Source organism: Tursiops truncatus, chromosome 1 (assembly GCF_011762595.2).
Source record: "Tursiops truncatus isolate mTurTru1 chromosome 1, mTurTru1.mat.Y, whole genome shotgun sequence".
Taxonomy (NCBI): domain Eukaryota; kingdom Metazoa; phylum Chordata; class Mammalia; order Artiodactyla; family Delphinidae; genus Tursiops; species Tursiops truncatus.
The window spans coordinates 78,465,937-78,484,627 of NC_047034.1; the positions used below are offsets into that span (position 1 = coordinate 78,465,937).

Below are 18,691 nucleotides of genomic sequence, written 5' to 3' on the forward strand. Positions count from 1 at the left end.
ATTTTTTATCAGAAAGGGAACAGTGCGTGTGAATGATGAGTACTGTAGGAATTCAGTTAACAAGACATGAGAACATGTTCATAAGTTGTATATAATGTAAAAGGATTAACCGAAAATGACTTCTGAGATTGTAAATGGAAGCCTTAGGAAAATGGAGGCATTAAAGTTTCATGGAAATATAATCCTACTTTTGAAATGTTTAGTGTCAAGTATTGGCAGGATATATTAGGGTAAGTAGATGACTTTTAGTAAACTGAACATATGGAACTGGAGCTGTATACGTGAAGGTAGTTGCTTAAAACAAAATGAACAATAACAAAAATAACAAATGCCTAAGAGAGAAAAGAGTAGTCCAGCCCAGACTTAAGCCTCAAGTGGCCATAAATTGATGGGGAAGAAGGAGAAGAGGATTCAACAATCTAGACTAAGAATTCACCAAGCTTTGAGATACAGAGGGAGTCGTAAAAGCCAAATGTAAAACAAGTGGGGTGATGGAGGCATGGTCAGCAGTACCTCCTATAAGAGGGAGAATTTCCTTATGAAGAAATCTCAGATGAGACCATTGAACTTGACAAGGGGAAAGTCATTGCTCTTAGGACAGAGTTTCTGGGCAATAAGTAGAATGAAAGTTTTACTGCAAAGGAACAAATAAAAAAATGGAAAAGAAAGGGAAAATAGCTGTAAAATTAGGCTACAGTTATAGAAGTTTATTTGTGAAGGAAGAATTTGGAAAGGGAAATGAGGCTTAGTGAAAAATGTAGGTTAAAAGAGACTTGTAGGGTTTCCCTGGTGGCTCAGTGGTTGAGAGTCCGCCTGCCGATGCAGGGGATACGGGTTCGTGCCTCGGTCCGGGAAGATCCCACATGCCGCAGAGCGACTGGGCCCGTGAGCCATGGCTGCTGAGCCTGTGCATCCGGAGCCTGTGCTCCGCAACGGGAGAGGCCACAACAGTGAGAGGCCCGCGTACCGCAAAAAAAAAAAAAAAAAAAAAGAGACTTGTACATGTTTTAAGGTAAAGGAATAGGTTGATGTCTAGCCCTCTAGAACATTTTAAATAAGAAAGTCTTTATTCTTATACCAACAATGGGTCTAGTTTCCCATAAAAATAAGACGTGTTTTCTGTACATGGACTTCAGAAGAATAAATCAGTTGTACATCATATCTAAGTATTATCTCATTTAGAGTAAAACCCTAAATCCTTCTTTGCAGTGGCCTGACGACCCCTCATGATCTGCCTCCCAGTTATAGCTGTAATCTATTTTCTGCTACTTTTTTTTCTTAATCCCTTTGGTGGAGCCACAGAGGTCTCCTGGCTATTCCTCAAACATGCCAGGACTGTTTCCTATTTAAGGGCCTTTGCGTTTGCTGTTCTCTCTGCCTTGAACATGCTTTCCCTAGATACCTGCATGGCTAGTCCCTCACCTCATTCACGTTCTGACTCAAATGTGCCTTTCAGTGAGGCCTTTTCTGCTTTTCCTATTTGTAACTGAAATACCTCACTTATCCACCTCCATTATCCCCAGTTCATTCCCTTCCTGTGCCCCTTTCTTGTTTTATTGTTTTACATAGCACTTAATGTCACATAACAAATTATATATTTTACTTATTAATTTTGCTTTTTGTCTTCTACTAGAATTTAAACTCCACGAGTTCAAGGATTTTCCTAGCATTAGAACAATGCCTGGCACTTAGTAAATGCTTGTTGCATGAATGAATGAGTGTAACATTCTTTGTGGAAACTGATATGAGAATGTTCTTCTTCATCATCAACATCATTATTAATAGGCATGTTGGATGCTATACATAGAATTAAGCTTCAGATATTCTGTCAGTCAGGAGTTGGCAAACTTTTTCTATAAAGCACCAGATAGTAAACACTTTTTCGAGCCATATCGTTTCATCACAACTACTCAACCCTGTTATTGTAGTGCGAACGTAGCCATAGACAATCCCTCCATGCATGAGTATGGTTGCGTTCCAATAAGACTTTATGTATGGACCCTGAAATTTGAATTTTACATAATTTTCAAATGTCGTAAAATATTATTGTTTTTTTAAATTTTTTTTTCCCTCAACGATTTAAAAATGTAAGAACCGTTCTTAGCTCTCCAGCCATAAAAAATAAGCAGTGGGTCGGAGTAGACCCACAAGCTGTAGTTACCACCTCTATTTTTACTGGTTTCTTAAACATACCTTAGTTGAAACTTATTTTTTCATACTGGTAGGAAGCAACAATGTAGATTAAACCTTAGTAATAGATAATTCAGGAATACGTTTGTTTGGCTTCAGAATCTTGCATATTGTTTTCATCTTTGTTTTCCTGGGAACCTTACGTTTTCATTACATGTTTATGAAGCTCATTTTTGAATGAGTTTGCATTCTCCGAGCAGATGCAATATGATAGTGTTGGGGAGGTGGTGGAAGCAAAGCTGGGCAAAGCCCACCCAGGTTTAAAAGTTTGCCATTATTTACAAGGCAAAGAATTCCCGTTTGGGAGAATCGAGAGGTGTTAGCCAGGCTTAATGCCCAGAGGACTGTCACTGTGAATGAGAATTGTGTCGCAGTTTCTAACGTCATCAACTTATCTTGAATAAGTTGCAAATGCTTTTAATAATATAGCTCAGGGTTAATTTTACCTATGCTACGTTGGCAATTTTTGCTCCTTTACTTAAAAAATAATCAAATAACCTATTCTGTTATAAAATCAAGCTGTGATTTGAATAAAGCATTATATTTTTCCTCAATAAGTACAAAGAGAGAAAAAATGTTTTTCATCTGCAAAACTTTTACATATTTATAAAGTTTTTCACATACTTGATTTTGTTCAATTCTTAAAACAGCTTCACGATGCAGGTAGCTTTATTAACTATTTAAAATGTGAGAGAGCTGATAGTGAAGTTAAGTATTGGATTGGTCAGAAAGTTCCTTCAGTTTTTTAAGTAAAAATAAAAGACACATTTTTTATTTTCACCGAAAACGTTATTGAACAGCATATTCACCCTTTTGTTCCACTACCTTCTGTCATTTTTCAGGCAACTTCATAATTCCATCTTCCCAAAACTTTTTATCTTTTTGAGCAAAGAACTGTGCCAGGTGCCTTTTACAGTCTTCCAGGGAATTGAAATTTTTTCAATTAAGAGAATTTTATAAAGACGGAAATAATTGGAAATCCAAAGGTGCAAAGTCTGGTGAACACAGCGGATGAATCAGAACTTCCCAGCCAAGCTGTAACAGTTTTTGCCTGGTCATCAAAGAAGCAGGCAGTGTTGTGTTATCCTGATGGAAGATTATGCATTTTCTGTTGACTAATTCGGGATGCTTTTTTTCCCCCCCCCGGTACGCGGGCCTGTCACTGTTGTGGCCTCTCTCGTTGCGGAGCACAGGCTCCGGACGCGCAGGCTCAGCGGCCATGGCTCACGGGCCCAGCCGCTCCGCGGCGTGTGGCATCTTCCTGGACCGGGGCACGAACCCGTGTCCCTTGCATCGGCAGGCGGACTTTCAACCACTGCGCCACCAGGGAAGCCCCTCGGGACGCTTTTTGTTGAGTGCTGCTTTCAGTTGGTCTGATTGAGAGCAGTACTTGGAATTAATCATTTGGTTTTCTGGAAGGAGCTCATAATAGAGGACTTCCTTCCAATCCCACCATATACACAACATCACCTTCTTTGGATGAAGACCGGCCTTTGGTGTGGTTGGTGGTGGTTCCTTTCACTTGCCCCGTGATCTCTCCCATTCCACATTATTGTACAGTATCCACTTTTCATCGCCCATCACAATTTGTTTTAAAAATGGAATGTTTTCATTACGTTTAAGTAGAGAATCACATGTGGAAATACTGTCAAGAAGGTTTTTTTTCACTTAACTTACGTGGAACCCAAACATCAAAGTGATTCACATGACCAAGCTGGTACAAATGATTTTCAGTGCTTGATTTGGATGTTTTGAGTATGTCGGCTGTCTCCTGCGTGGTAGAACGTTGATTGTTCTCAATTAATGTCTCTATTTGATCACTATCAACTTCAACTAGTCTACCTGACCATGGGGCATTGTCTAGCGAGAAATCTCCAGCACGAAACTTTGCAAACCACTTTTGACATGTTCAATCAGTCACAGCACCTTCTCCATACACTGCACAACTCTTTTTCTTTTGCGTTTCTGTTGTGTTTTTACCTTTCTTGAAATAATAAAAAATAATATGCCAAAAATGTTGCCTTTTTCTTCCATCTTCAGTATTCAAATGGCTACACAAAAATTCACCAATTTTGATAAGTTTTTTCAAAAATGTACACTGATATGACAGCTGTCACAGTATAGTCTAACAAAATTGTTTTGAATGAAGTTAAAGACAACTAAGTGCTACTAGAGCCATCTTATGGAAAAAAACTGCATGAACCTTTTGGCCCACCCAATACCTTGTGCAAGGTCATAGCACCAGGACTCCAAATGGGCCTCCTCACCGTATGAGGTGCAGACTCCTCACTGGAAACTTCAGCCAGTCTTTGCTTTCACTGCTGTGCCCTCTCCTCGCTGCCTCTTATTCTCTAGCTTCATCTGTTCATGAGGATGCTCAGAGCTCCAGCTGCTCCTGGCTCTGCCACTCTTACTGTTCAGAGCTCTGGGAAAAGGTGAGGAGGCTGGGGTCAGTTACATCACTGCCACTGTAGCTACTTACTAGCTCTGTTTCCTCCTCCAGCCATTTTAGTTACTGTGTAATTCATCTGGGCATGTACTGTCTTAGTTCCCAAATATCTGGTTCTCCTTTTCTCAAAACTGTGACCTCTGAAGACCTCACCTGGTCAACCAGTGGCTACTAAAACATCATGGATATGCTTGGCAAAGACAAGAAGGAGTGAGACGGGACCCCAGTGCTTCAAGTCTGGGTGATTGGGAGGGTCAGAACATAGTGATTGAGCATTGGAAGATGTGATAGGATTTAAACACATTGGTTTAAATGTGTTATCTTCGAGGTAATGGTGGAACAGCCTTGCAGTTAGTTTTCTATCCTCCAAAAAGTTAAATGGAGAAAGAGGTTGAACCAGAATATCTGGGTTACAGCCAAATGGCAAGATGTATAGTTAGAATCAAAGACTTTGTGTTCCATTTAAATGCTTCTTAGAGGTCCCATTTGAACAACCTCTTCATTATGAAAATGGAGACTTTCCATGCCTTTTTATGGTGTTTAGAGAAAACTGTCGTAAATATTACACACAATTTGGGATGGTTGTGCATCTTAGGAATCAATGGATGGCATATAAAAAGATTCCTCAGCACAGTGTGTGGAAAATGGTATAGAATGTTATTCTTGAATTGTTTTCCCTTCTTCACTTTGGTGTTTGTATGGTACCTTAGATATTTTAAATGTTATTTTAATTATATTCTGTGCTTTTTTTTTTTGGTTAGGAAAGCTGCCTGCTACTAATATCTTAACGGATTTAAGTTTCTGAAAAGCCCCTTTGAACCCTTCCCCATTCCTGTACCTCCTTTTTCTTTATCACAGTCTCAACCCCTTGAACATAACCCAGAAGTCTAGGTATAGGCCAACTGATGTCTCAGTGGAAACAACAAAAATAGAACTTATTATTTCTCAATGCTTGAGAGAGATTTTATATATTTTAAATTGGAGAGGATAAGAGGCTCAGTCCATACATTATCATGTGAATGTCTTAATTCTATCAATTGACTTAGTCAAAACGAGAAAGTTAATGAATTTAAAGACAAGTATCAACAATGCTGCACAAAAAGGTGCTGTTACAGCATACCAGCCTGCATCTACATGAAAAAAGCTATAGCTGTATTTTGCCTCTGAATAAGGGTCATGTTGACTGGCCATGGCAGACCATGCTGGGTCACCCACCTGATATTCTGTCACCTGCCAAAACTCAAAAAGACACGAGAGTATGCAGTTAAGTACTCTAAACACTTCTCCTCCCAAAGTGAGTCAGTTTTACCGTTGTACCTTTGGGTTTCTCCATTTACAGTCTCGTGTTTTCTTGAATGGACTGCGTTATCTTGTAAGTTTGGGGAACTTATAAGAAGTCAGGAGTTTTCATGGACTCCTCTCTTTTCCATACAGATGCCCAGAGGGATTCTTGGGAGAATATTGTCAACATCGAGACCCCTGTGAGAAGAACCGCTGCCAGAATGGTGGGACGTGTGTGGCCCAGGCTATGTTGGGGAAAGCCACATGCCGATGTGCCCCGGGCTTCATAGGCGAGGACTGCCAGTACTCGACCACTCACCCCTGCTTTGGGTCTCACCCTTGCCTGAATGGAGGCAAGTGCCACGTGCTTAGCCGGGATACCTATGAGTGCATCTGCCAAGTCGGTTTTACAGGTAACAAATGGGACTCACGGCCATACTTTCCCATTCTCAGCAGGTACTCTTATTTAGCATCTTTGAGATAACTGTCATCTGGTTCTTTAGGGTTCCCCCAACTCTGGTACATGTTTAACATTATGGTAAGGACCGGAATGTTCCAATCAACTATCCTTCAGTTCCTTTTGAAAGGGGAGAAAGAGAAAGAAAAAGGGTCAGATACTCAGAAGTAGTTGACTGCCTGAAGAATATATATCAGGATTGGGGATCAGAATTACTTCCCTATCACCAGAAGAAAAGTTGTTCGTGTTACCGATAACTTATTCCTTGAAATCTCCTCTCCCCAGACATTCAGGGCATTGGCTTTTCGGGCTTTCTAAACTGATTGTTCCATTTGCTTCTACATTGCCTTATCCTTGTCCTCATGCATTTAATTTTTGTGTTCTTTGGAATTCTGTTTTGAGCCCCGTTTTGAGTCATAGCACAGCTTTCCCCAGGGAGTCTCGCTATCTCCAGTTGCTTCAACTCTCAGCATCTTCATCCCTTGCTGATGCCTCTCGTGGTCATCCTTTTAGCTCCACCCCAACCCTGACATTCAGGCTCATATTTCTAACTATCCGTTGCATATTATCCTTAGAAACTCAACATGTTGATATCATAGTGGCACCAATGTACACTCCAAATACTCCAAACTAGAAACTCCCTCTCACTTTTCTGTACCCCACTTAGACTCAGTCACCCCGTCTAATCTCTGAGATACGTCTCACCTGTCTACTCCTCTCCATTTTCTCTTCTGCTCTGTGACCTCTAAAGACCTCTGTAGGTGAGGTCCAGGTCATCTCTCACCTGGACTCCTGCAGTTGTTTCCTACCTGGTTTCCTTGCCTTTACTTTCTCCCCCTCTTGTCCACCTGTCACATTACCATGGATCTTTAACATGAATGCAGATCTTCTCACAAACTCACCTGCTTACCACCCTAGTGACTTTTCATCGTCTGCAGAGTACAAACTCTTTTACATGGCTCGCGTAGCCCTTACAGTCTAGGCCTTACATCTTCTTATAGCCTCAGTTCCTCATACGCATCTAGCTCTAGTGACGCCAGCGTTCTCATCATTTCCTGAAAATGTCATGCTTCCTGTTGCCTCCATGCTTTTGCACACCCCTTTGCCTGGAACGCCCTTTTCTACAGTTGGGGATTGCCCAATGTTATTGTAAACTCTTAGTGACCCTTTCATGATTCCTTTACACAGTTAGTCTCTGTGTTCTGTTAGTTTATGTGTCACATTTTATTGTAATTAATTTTTACATGTCTCTCATCTGACTATATTGTGGGTTCTTCAAAGCTGGGTCTGAGCTTTATTCAGAATGAACCACATGTGTTTATGAAGGTAGACGAGAAAAGGAGAACTAGCCATCATTTTGTCCCCCACTATATCAACAATTCCGTAAATCTAATAAAAAATGAAAGACGTATTCAGAAAACTAGACTGGACCATTTAGTTTGGAATACTTGTTCTACTGGTTTTTCATTAAAAGGTGTTTTTCATTAAAAGGGTAGAAGATATATAGGATGATCCGTTATCTCCATCATGACTATGACAGCATTGATACTGTGAGTCACTGAAGAGATTTGGTGGTTAAGAGAATAATTTTTCGTGATTGTCAGTTTCGAGTTGTTTGGCTCCACAAGGCAAAGGGAAGGCATATCTATTTAACACATTTTAATCCTGACTGGTGGAAATGACAGTAGTGCCTTCTTCAGAACTAAAATGTTACTCTGAAATAACCCTCAAATTAAAATGTGTTCCTTTGCCATTAAAACAAACTCTTCTTGGTGGTCTGCAGGGTTCTGATCATCCTTACACATCTGCCACTTTTGTCTGTCACTTTAGGAACTGCCACAGGTCAAGCTCACCCTTTTGGTTTTGGGATAGCTCACTATACCACCTCGTCAGACCGTATGAGCTCACCTCACTCATAGATAAAGAAACAGAGGCAGGAAGTTAGTGCTTGTACAAAACATATATGGGAAACCAAGGTCAGAGACCTTCTTGTTTCAGTTGTAGGCAAATACTCTGATATACACAGTTGTCAAAAGTAACCATTTTTATCTGTTCTCCATTGTAGGTAAGTACCTCTCAGAAGAAAAAATAGGAAGAAAGATTGAGGTTCCTTCATTTTCTCTAGGCTTAGCACTGTGAGATATACATGCTGTACCCAAATTTTTATTGCACCCTTTCCCTTTGATTTGATATTCTTGATAGGCAGAGAGCGCTTCTGTGTGCTCAGATGTCACCTCTCTCTCCCTTTTAGAGAAGCTGTCATGACTGTTATTTGCTTTTCTCTGGGGTCAAAGATTTGGGTGTTTATCTAGACAACCAATTGGAGTACTAACAAATTCAGGGGGTTCTCATATCTTTAGTTTTGAAAAAAGCTTACACTAATGAAAACAAAAAACCACGTGAATACCAAATTTACTAGTAGCATGGGAGTATTTTTTTTCTCTCTCTTTCTACCTCAAAGAATCTGCTTTGATTCCTTTGAGTTATGCCTTGAGATTCAGTACTTTCTTCCTGCTTCTTTCTAGTACTTTCCTACCTGAGAGAGTCCACAAGATTTACCTTTCTAGACCTTTATTCTCATGACAGCTTCTAGTTATTTCCATATATAAGAAGCCAGAGAGTCTGTATCTCCTTCAAACACACCCAGCAATATTTTTGTCAAGACCACAATCAACAAAATGTTTCCCAGAATACGTGTGCATGTGTGTTGTGTTTAAGGGAAATAGAAGTCATATTGACTTGTTTCTATCATCTAAGAGGTCTATTTAGTCATAATTTATTTTGGAAAATATCGATACATTTTATTCATTCAAAAGACATGATTTGAGAGCCTACTGCAGGGATCTGACCCCTGCCAGTGTGACAGGTGATATAAAAGGAAACAGCAAACTTGGGGTATATGTTTGCATGTGCAGGGGTGTGTGTGTGTGAGGGAGAGGGTGTGGGGATTTGGGGAGCTGAGGGGAGCATTAAGGATGACTTTACAGCAGTGGTGACTTATGAGTAGAGCTGTCAAGATAAGTTGAAGCCCATTAGGTAACCACAAAGGAAGATGGCCTTCCAAACAGAGGAGCAGCTTATGCAAAGACAAGGAGGTGTGAGACAGTAGGTGGATCCAGACCCTTCTGGATCCTGTGCTGCAGGGACTGATGTAGGCTTCCTGCGACTAACCTACAGTCCCTCCCCCTCCCATGTGACCCACTGAGTGTTTGTGTGTCAGCTGAGGGCCCTGGAGAGTGCCCCTGTCAGGTGAACTTGAGGAAGCTCTGATATGGGCTTCCTGTAAAATTCAAAGAGCTTAGGGATTCTCCATGCAGTGGCTCCCTTATGTCACCCTTTGGGTGGGAGATGTGGGGTGGTGGGATGGGGCTGACCCTCATTTCTGTGGGCAGTACTGAGTTCTGTTACCTTTCCTCTAGGTAAACTGTGCCAATGGACTGATACCTGTCTGTCTCAGCCCTGTGCAAATGGAAGTACCTGTACCACTGTGGCCAACCAGTTCTCCTGCACATGCCTCGCAGGCTTCACAGGGCAGAAGTGTGCAAGTGATGTCAATGAGTGTGATGTTCCAGGACAATGCCAGCACGGTGGCACCTGCCTCAACCTCCCGGGTTCCTATCAGTGCCAGTGCCCCCAGGGCTTCACAGGCCAGCACTGTGACAGTCCCTACGTGCCCTGTGCACCCTCCCCCTGTGTCAACGGAGGCACCTGCCGGCAGACTGGTGACTTCGCCTTTGAGTGCAACTGCCTTCCAGGTAAGGAGTCCCCCTAGTGTCCTGGGTTGGGGGATGCACCTCCAGCAGGAAGGAAGGGGATGGGTGTGGTTCAACTGTTCCTTTAAGAAGTATCCCTCCCAGGAGGGAAAAGGGGAAGTGAGAATTTTGTGTGGGGTGGTTTGCTGGTGAGAGAGGAGTTTTATGGGTCCATGTGGTCCATAAACTGAGCAGGGGGTAATTTAACATGTCAGGGTTTATGATGATGAGTGGCTTGGAAATTGTTTATTGTCCTTTTTGGAGGAACAGTGAGAAATAAGGGACACAGAGCTCTGGGGAAAACGATAGACGAGTCTATGGAATGGAAAGGAACACAATGAGAATTACACATTGAAAAATGTGTATGTATGATTAATAAAATGCTTTAAACTGAATTGACAATAATAATAGATGATCAACTTTCCTATATGTTTCTACCTCTGATAGAATAATGGATTATTTTACTATAGCTGCCTAATTGTACCCACCTACCCTTCTGTGACTTTCACTGAGCTTCTGATCTTTAGAACCCTCTCCACGTAGTCTCTCTGACTTTGGGGTAGCCCTGCCCAGACTTGAAGTTGGAGAATTTGGGAACTGGGGTGGCAGTGGTGCTCTGCTAATCAGTGGACACTTTTTGAGGAGCGCTGATAGATTATGTACGGCACAGCCCTACATAACCCCAAGGTAGAAGCAAAAAGAGGAGCAGTGTATGGGAGCTTGGGGCCCAGTGTTCTGTAGGACGGAAAAAGGAGCCAGGCTGGCGGATTCACGGAACTCCTTATAAAAATGATGAGGAGGCTGAAAACCGAGAATTTTGATTGGGAACAGAACACAAGCAGCTGGAGCAGATGAATTACTAGGCAACAAAGATTCTGCTTTTTATACAAATAACCTTAGTGCAAAAACAAAAGAAGGAAAACTGTAGGGGGGAATAATGTGCTAAGTAAGCAGAATTGCCTCAAAAAGAAGTTGTTTTAGCCACTCTTTTGGAGTAGGAATCTTAGATTCTGGTGTTGTGGATGTGGTTCACATATAATGGCATCGTTTGTTTTATCTTTTGGGGATTAAAGGTCATATGTTGGTCCTCGGGATAAAAGCAAATGGTAATTTATTCATTTCATTCAGTTAAAATTTACTGGCCGCCAGCTATGGTCTAGGCACGGTGCTATGCTTGAGATACAGCAATACAAGACTGCCACATAATAGAAAAGGATACCATTTAACTCTGAGCCGCAAGAACAAGCTATTTAATTGCATTGCTTTCAGTTTCTCTTTCAATGAAGAATAGATAATGCTGTCATTTTAGACACTAAATATTTATTTACCTAATATTACTGTCACCCACATTCTCTTGTAGAAGGAATAACTAAAAGATATCTTTCTTCACTCCTGTTTTTGTTTGCATTTTAAGGGTTAAAAGAAGGAAATAGAAATGTAAACAATTTAATTTTGCAAATTTTCCAATAGTCTAATATTCTAATAGCCTAAGTGGCTAGTAATTGAGGTTAGTGCAATTTATTGTTGAAGACTAAATGTGTTTTTTAGTTTCAAGAAAATTACTTTTAATAGTTGCCTAGAACAAGAGGTTGATTTGGCAGCAGAGTACTAACGGGAAGTTAGAGAAGTCAATAAAGGAAGTTTTTAGCAGGGAGAGAGTGATTATTCACTCCCATAGCCTCTGCATTGTTATCCATTAGCCATGATAACAACCTTAGGGAATTCTGAGAGTGTGTCCAGGAAAGGATCTGTCAAACCAGAATAGTATCTCCTCCTTGAGAAAGGAAATAACCAAGGATTCCACAGTTGAGAGGTTGCCAGGGCTAGTGGGATGGAGTAAGGAGATCCTGGCTGTCTCTTACACTCTCCTTATAGTTTAAAGCAAGACATTTTTTTACACACTGACGAAGTGTGTGCATGTATGTGTGTGTTTGGGGTCAGGATGGGGGTGCAGCGTTGGGGGCAGAAGATTTGGCAAAGAGGTTACTAACATGTATTTCATGCCTTTTATGAGTCAGGCACTGTGCCAGGTACTTCTGCTTCCATTAGCTCCATTACACAAAAACCTTGGGGTTAGGTATTGTTTTTCTGGTTTCCCAGGTGAAGCAACTCAAGTTTGGAGATGTTAAGTGATTTACTCAAAGTTGCACAGCTGACATGTGGTTAGGCTGAGTCCTGAAATCCAAGCAGGTTATTTCCAAAGCCTGTGCTTTGTACACCTTGTTCCATGACACTGTACTACTTGTCTTCCCCTGAAGGTGCTTTGAAATGTGTAAGACTTTTTGTTAAATGCTTAGAGGTGTTTGGGTTAAAAAAATGTAGGTTCATGTTAAAAGAAAAAGGAGATACTTCTAATTATGTTCAGTCAGTATTTGTTACATACATACATATCATGCAGATATTTAAAAACAGTTAAGTAGGCTAGTTCTTGCCTTTCAGGGTTGCATGATCTAAAACAGATGACGTCAGCTTGGACCATGTATAGAAGGAAATTAAAAAAGAATTCAAAACAATAGATAATGCAGTAACACTGAATAAATATATATATTTATACATTGTATAAGATTTTACGCTCATTGTTTTTATGTACCAGGTGGAGTTTGCAAAGTATTAACTTTATTTCCACATGGGGAAATAATGCCTGGAGATGATTTTCTTTTACAGAGTCCTTTTCATGATGCAGTACCATTGTCCTTGTCCCTCCCCCATTGCCCTCCACACTGTCCAAGAGACTAAAATGTTACTTAAAATAATAATTACTCTCTAGGGCTTCCCTGGTGGCGCAGTGGTTGAGAGTCTGCCTGCCGATGCGGGGGACACGGGTTCGTGCATTATTATTATTATTATTTTTTGCTGTATGTGGGCCTCTCACTGTTGCGGCCTCTCCCGTTGCGGAGCACAGGCTCCGGACGCGCAGGCTCAGCGGCCATGGCTCACGGGCCCAGCCGCTCCGCGACATGTGGGATCCTCCCGGACCGGGGCACGAACCCGTGTCCCCTGCATCGGCAGGCGGACTCTCAACCACTGCGCCACCAGGGAAGCCCACAACACCATTATTTGAAGAGAATCATTATTTCAGTTCTAAAGGTGGAGAAACCAAGTCAGCAAGAGGCAAAGTAGCTTTTGTCCAGGTTCTGCAATTCTCAGATGGCTGCTTCCCACCACATTTCAAGTCTTTGCAGTTTTAACTGAGGCCTACCCTGATCACCCTATTTCAGGTTGTAACCATTCCCTTCCCCCTTCATTCCTGACCCTAGTCTACTTTTTTTCTTTTCTTTTCTTTTCTTTTTTTGTAACACTTGTCATCGTCTTACTATATAATTTGTGCTGTATAATTTACCTCATTATGTCTATTGTTTATTGTCTGTCTTTTCTAAATTCTGCTGCCTCTTCGCCTCTCCAGAGTGAATGCTAGGATCTTTGTTTTTATTTAGTGATACGTCCCAAGCACCTAGAAGCCATGCCAGGTATATAATAGGCACATACCTATCGATTGACAGATTGAGTTTAGTATAATATGGTAGTATTGAGAACGTAACTTTGGTCTTTTCATTTTCTTCCTGGTAACATGCACCCTAGACTTAGTCTAGCTTCTCCTTCTGTACTTGTTTATACTAGTACTGCGTAAAAAGAATTGGAGTTCTTTTCAACTCTGAAAGTCAGTGAACCCCACATAAGTTAGTGATTGTTTTTGAATGGTTAAAATATAGTTCTTTTCCTGCAAAGGGCACTGTAGTTACTGAGTTGATTTTAGAATTATTTTAAGACTGATGGGGAGGGTATTAAAACTACAAGAATGACTCATCCTGTGTAATAAAGAAAGAAGTGTTTCTCCATAGAGGGAAGAAAAAAAGGAATATATTCAAGAGGGAACTGATAGAGTCAAACCAAGGAACTGTATTTCATCTTCTTGGAGCAGCAACTGTTAATAATCCAGATCCTTATGAACTACCGTTAGGTAAAGTTTTTAGCAGAAGCCCCGAGGAGGAGCACTCAACCAGAGTAATTTTAACAAAAGAACAAAATAGAAAATAAATTCTTGAATCACTGATTCCCAATTTTTGGGGGTCAGTGGGGGGGAGAATGAGTTAAACTGGTTTTATGTTTGTGATATTTTAAGAAGTAGCACAGGTCATCAGAAAGCAGTGGGTTGTTTGTATCTCCTGGCTGTACCTGTGAGTCCACAGTTGGATAGGGCAGTCCCTGATGGACTTTCCCTTTTTCTTTCTCTCCTGTACCTCCTTATTCCTTTATGATTTTTAAACTTCATAAAAAGCTGTCTGATCCATCCTGTCCAAACAAGGAAGGTTTATCCTTTGTAAGTCACCTCTGTACACTACAGGCTGATGATATGTTATATCCCTATATCATTAAAATAAAGCTTAACCACATTTTGTGGCTTTTGTGTCTGCTCTGCAGTTGCTGAGCTTAAAAACTGTTAGAAAGAGTTCCCTCTTGCATTCTCATATGCACGGGCATGTGATGTTCTCTTGGGTATTATACTAATCATATTCTGGCAGGTTTCACTGGAGCAGACGCAGAAATTGTCGTACCATTTTGCAGGGCGCATTATTTTAGCTCCTCTAACCTGGGCCCTGCGTCTAGTTGTACTTGATGTTCCTGGAAGTTTTTCCTGTTCTGTCATGCTTGGCAGTTTTGCCCGTGCTACCTCCTCAGCCTTCTGTCACTTACCTCCCCCACCCACCCTGCCTTTTTATATAGAACTTATTCCTTATGATGTGTCAAAGGCACCTCCTTCACTGAAATGCCTTCCATATTCCCTACCCCGCGGGGACTAGAGACCTGAGGTCTTTCGCAACCTGTATACATCTAGCGCAGCACTTATCTAACTGACTGTTCATCCTTGCCAGTAGACACCCTCATTTAAATTCCCCAGTATCCAGCTTACTGCCTGGAACAAAATTGAGACTTAATGAATATTTGACAAATGAATGAATTGAATGTGATAGAGAAGAGAATTCCTATATTCTATAATTTTAAAAAATGCTCTGAATTTATTTCTTTTGAACCCCTTTATTCATTTCTCTGACTTCTTTGGAGGTAAAGTTAGAAAGGGAAGTGGAGATGATTTGGGAGCTATAGAGGGAGGCAGGTAGGAGCAGCCACCTGGGTGGGTGGTGGGGCAGGCATCCAGGGGCCAGTCATGGGGTCGGTGAGCTCATTGGGGCCCATTCAGAGGACGGATGCAGTGTGCCGAGGAAACCAGTGGGGCAGAGGTGGGGCCCGCTTGCTCTTGTGACAGGTTTCTTCCCAGAGGCGGGGGAGAAGGTAGCGCGTAGCTGTTTACTTTTGTGCCTTTGTCCAGTTCCAGGCATCCCTGGGTTTTCCTCACTCTTTCATCCCTGTGCCCAGAAGCTCTTCCTGAGGACCTTCAGCCTGGCCTGGGAGAATCCGGGTTGTGTCATCTCAGCTTCCCCTTTCTGCTGTCTTCTTTGTGCCTCTGTACCAAGCCTTTCCACCCTCACACCTCCCGGGGGCTGAAAATGGAAAGATGTGGACGCTCTCTTGAGAGATGCTGTTCTCTGTGTGGGATGACAAGTTCGAAAGACACTTTTCTGCTCCCCACCCTCACTGTCATCATTTATCAGTTACGTGGCCCATGGTTTTATAACAGCACAGTCTTAAAATGTTCCTTCTGAGTTTAATTTCTTTCTTTTTGGCCTTTTAAGGATGTGAATTGGCTTTAAGCAGTGGACTCCTTTTAGTACAGTCATGTGAGCCTTTCTGTAAGTCTTTTACACCCATCCCACCCACAGGTCTGGAGACTTGTCTGTTTCCCTTTCCCTTAAAACATTTTTAAGAAGTGATTCCACTATAACTTATTCATTTAAGCCTTACCCTCCCTCCCTACTCCCCTCGCCCTTAGGTAGACTTTCTTATAAGAATTTGCTAGCTCTTTCCACAAAGAGTACTGTAACTCTATTTTTTTTTTTTTTTTTTTCAGTACGCGGGCCTCTCACTGCTGTGGCCTCTCCCATTGTGGAGCACAGGCTCCGGACGCGCAGGCTCAGTCACCATGGCTCACGGGCCCAGCCGCTCCGCGGCATGTGGGATCTTCCCGGACCGGGGCACGAACCCGTGTCCCCTGCATCGGCAGGCGGACTCTCAACCACTGCGCCACCAGGGAAGCCCTCTGTAACTCTATTTTTAAAGCATAAATCCTGTCTTAACTTTGGAGGAGAACTGATTTGGTTAGGGTTTTCTCAGACATGGGAACTTTTGACCCAAGATCAGTTTTTCAGATTAATGAAAGGGAACTCTGGGGTCCCAGAGATCATACTGATTGAAATTGAATAAAATTTCTGGTTGAGAGCTTTCCTGGTGGCGCAGTGGTTGAGAGTCCGCCTGCCGATGCAGGGGACACGGGTTCGTGCCCCGGTCTGGGAGGATCCCACATGCCGCGGAGCGGCTGGGCCCGTGAGCCGTGGCCGCTGAGCCTGCGCGTCCGGAGCCTGTGCTCCCCAACGGGAGAGGCCACAGCAGTGAGAGGCCCACGTACCGCAAAAAAAAAAAAAAAAAAAAAAAAAATTTCTGGTTGAGTACTGACTACTAGGCATTTAAACTTGGGTAGGTCAGCCACGTGGCCTTTACCTTCTTCATCTGTAACTTAGAAGGATCAGAGTAGATAATCTCTCAGGGTTGCTTTGATCCCATTGATATATAATATTGGGTTGGCCAGAAAGTTCGTTTGGGTTTTTCTGTAACATCTTATGGCAAAACCCAAGCACACTTTTTGGCCAAGCCAATAGTATTAGCTAATATGTGTAAAACACTTCCTGTGCATCAGGCATTGTTCTAAGTGCTTTTCCTTCTAATATAACAGCTTTATTGAGATATAATTTGCATACCTTGTAATTTTCTCTTTTAAAGTGTACAATTCAGTGGTTTTTAGTATATTTACAGATATATGTAACCATCACCACAATAAATTTTAGCTCATTTTTATCACTTCAAAAGAAGCTTAGTATTCATTAGCAGTCATTCCCTAACCTCCCCCTAGCTCCTTCCCAGCACTAGGCAACTCCTAATCTACTTTCTTTATAGAACTGCCTATTCTGGACATTTCATATAAATGGGAACACACAGTATGTGGTCATTCGTGATTGGCTTCTTTCACTTAATGTTTTCAAAATTCATCTGTGTTGCAGGAGGTATCAGTACTTCATTCCTTTTTATGGCTGAATCATATTCCATTGTATGGATTTACCACTTTGTATCAGTATTTATCCACTCGCCAGGGAACTGACATTTGGGCTGCTTCCACTTTTTTGGGCTATTTTGAATAATGCTGCTGTGAACATTCTTGTACAAGTTTTTGAGTGGACATATGTTTTCATTTTTGGGGTATATACTTATGAGAGGAATTGCTGGGTGATATGGTAACTCTAATCTCTTCGTGACTGCCACACTATATCCCATAGTGACTGCACTATCTTACATTACAACCAGCAGTGTATGAGGATTCCCAATTTCTCCATATCCTTGCCAACACTTGTTGTTATCTGTCTTTTTAATTATAGCCATCCTAGTGGGTATGAAGTGATAGCTTATCATGGTTGTGGTTTGCATTTCCTTCATGGCTGGTGTTGAGCATCGTTTCATGTGCTTATTGGCCATTTATATGTCTTCTTTGGAGAAATGTCTATTTAGATTTTTTATCCATTTTATAACTGGGCTATTTGTATTATTATATTATATATATTGTATTTTAATTTTTGTTGTAAGAATTCTTTCTATAACCTAGATATAAGTCTCCTAACAGATACATGATTTGCAAGTATTTTCCCCCATTCTGTGGGCTGTCTTTTTACTTTCTTTATGGTATCCTTTGAAGCCCAAATGTTTTTAATTTTGAGGAACTCCAAACTATCAATTTTTTCTTTTGTTGCTTGTGCTTTTGGTCATATTTAAGAAATCTCTGCTTAGCCCACATCACAGAGATTTACTCCTATGACTTATTCTAAGGGTCTTGTAATTTTAACTCTTACATTTTGAGTTCGTTTTTGTGTATGGGATGAGGAAGGGCTCCAACTTTATTCTTTTGCATCTAGATATTCAGTTGTTCCAACACAACTTACTGAATTAAGTGTTTTTTATATCTGACTCATTTAATCCTTAAAACAACCTTTCAGGTAGGTCCTGTTAATTACCCCAGAGAGGAAAGAAAGTTTAAGTATCTTGCCCGTGTTCACTCAGCTACTGCATGGCAAGGGTGAGAATTGAATCTAGGCAGTTTGGCCCCAGAGGCCATGCTTCAACCATGAATTAACTCTTTCACCTACTTGTCTTCTTACCTACCTACATAGTGACAGGTAAGAACTAAAACAGTCATAAAAAGAAGGCATTTTATTTCTTATATATTGTGGTTATGTTGAAATGCTTCTGCTTTCTTAATTTGTCTGTGGTTGGTGAATTCAGTTAGCTGTAGCACTGGCAAATATAAATTCAAGGTCACAGTTTCAGGTCCTTATAGTTTGGCTACAAAGTCTTCATCACCTCCTTGACACCCTAGTCAACCATATTTAGTCACCAGGGAGATCA

General features: G+C 41.4%; 1 protein-coding gene across 2 annotated transcripts in view; it reads left to right on the forward strand.

Annotated features, from left to right (window-relative positions):
* The window catches only part of NOTCH2 (notch receptor 2), a 177,736-nt gene that overhangs the window by 76,973 nt on the left and 82,072 nt on the right, over positions 1-18,691 (forward strand). For both annotated transcript variants that reach the window (XM_019919451.3, XM_019919449.3), the window contains exons 3-4: positions 6,074-6,333; positions 9,797-10,132. In XM_019919451.3, coding sequence (XP_019775010.1) covers positions 6,074-6,333; positions 9,797-10,132 — 596 coding nt within the window. The remainder of the gene's footprint in view (positions 1-6,073; positions 6,334-9,796; positions 10,133-18,691) is intronic.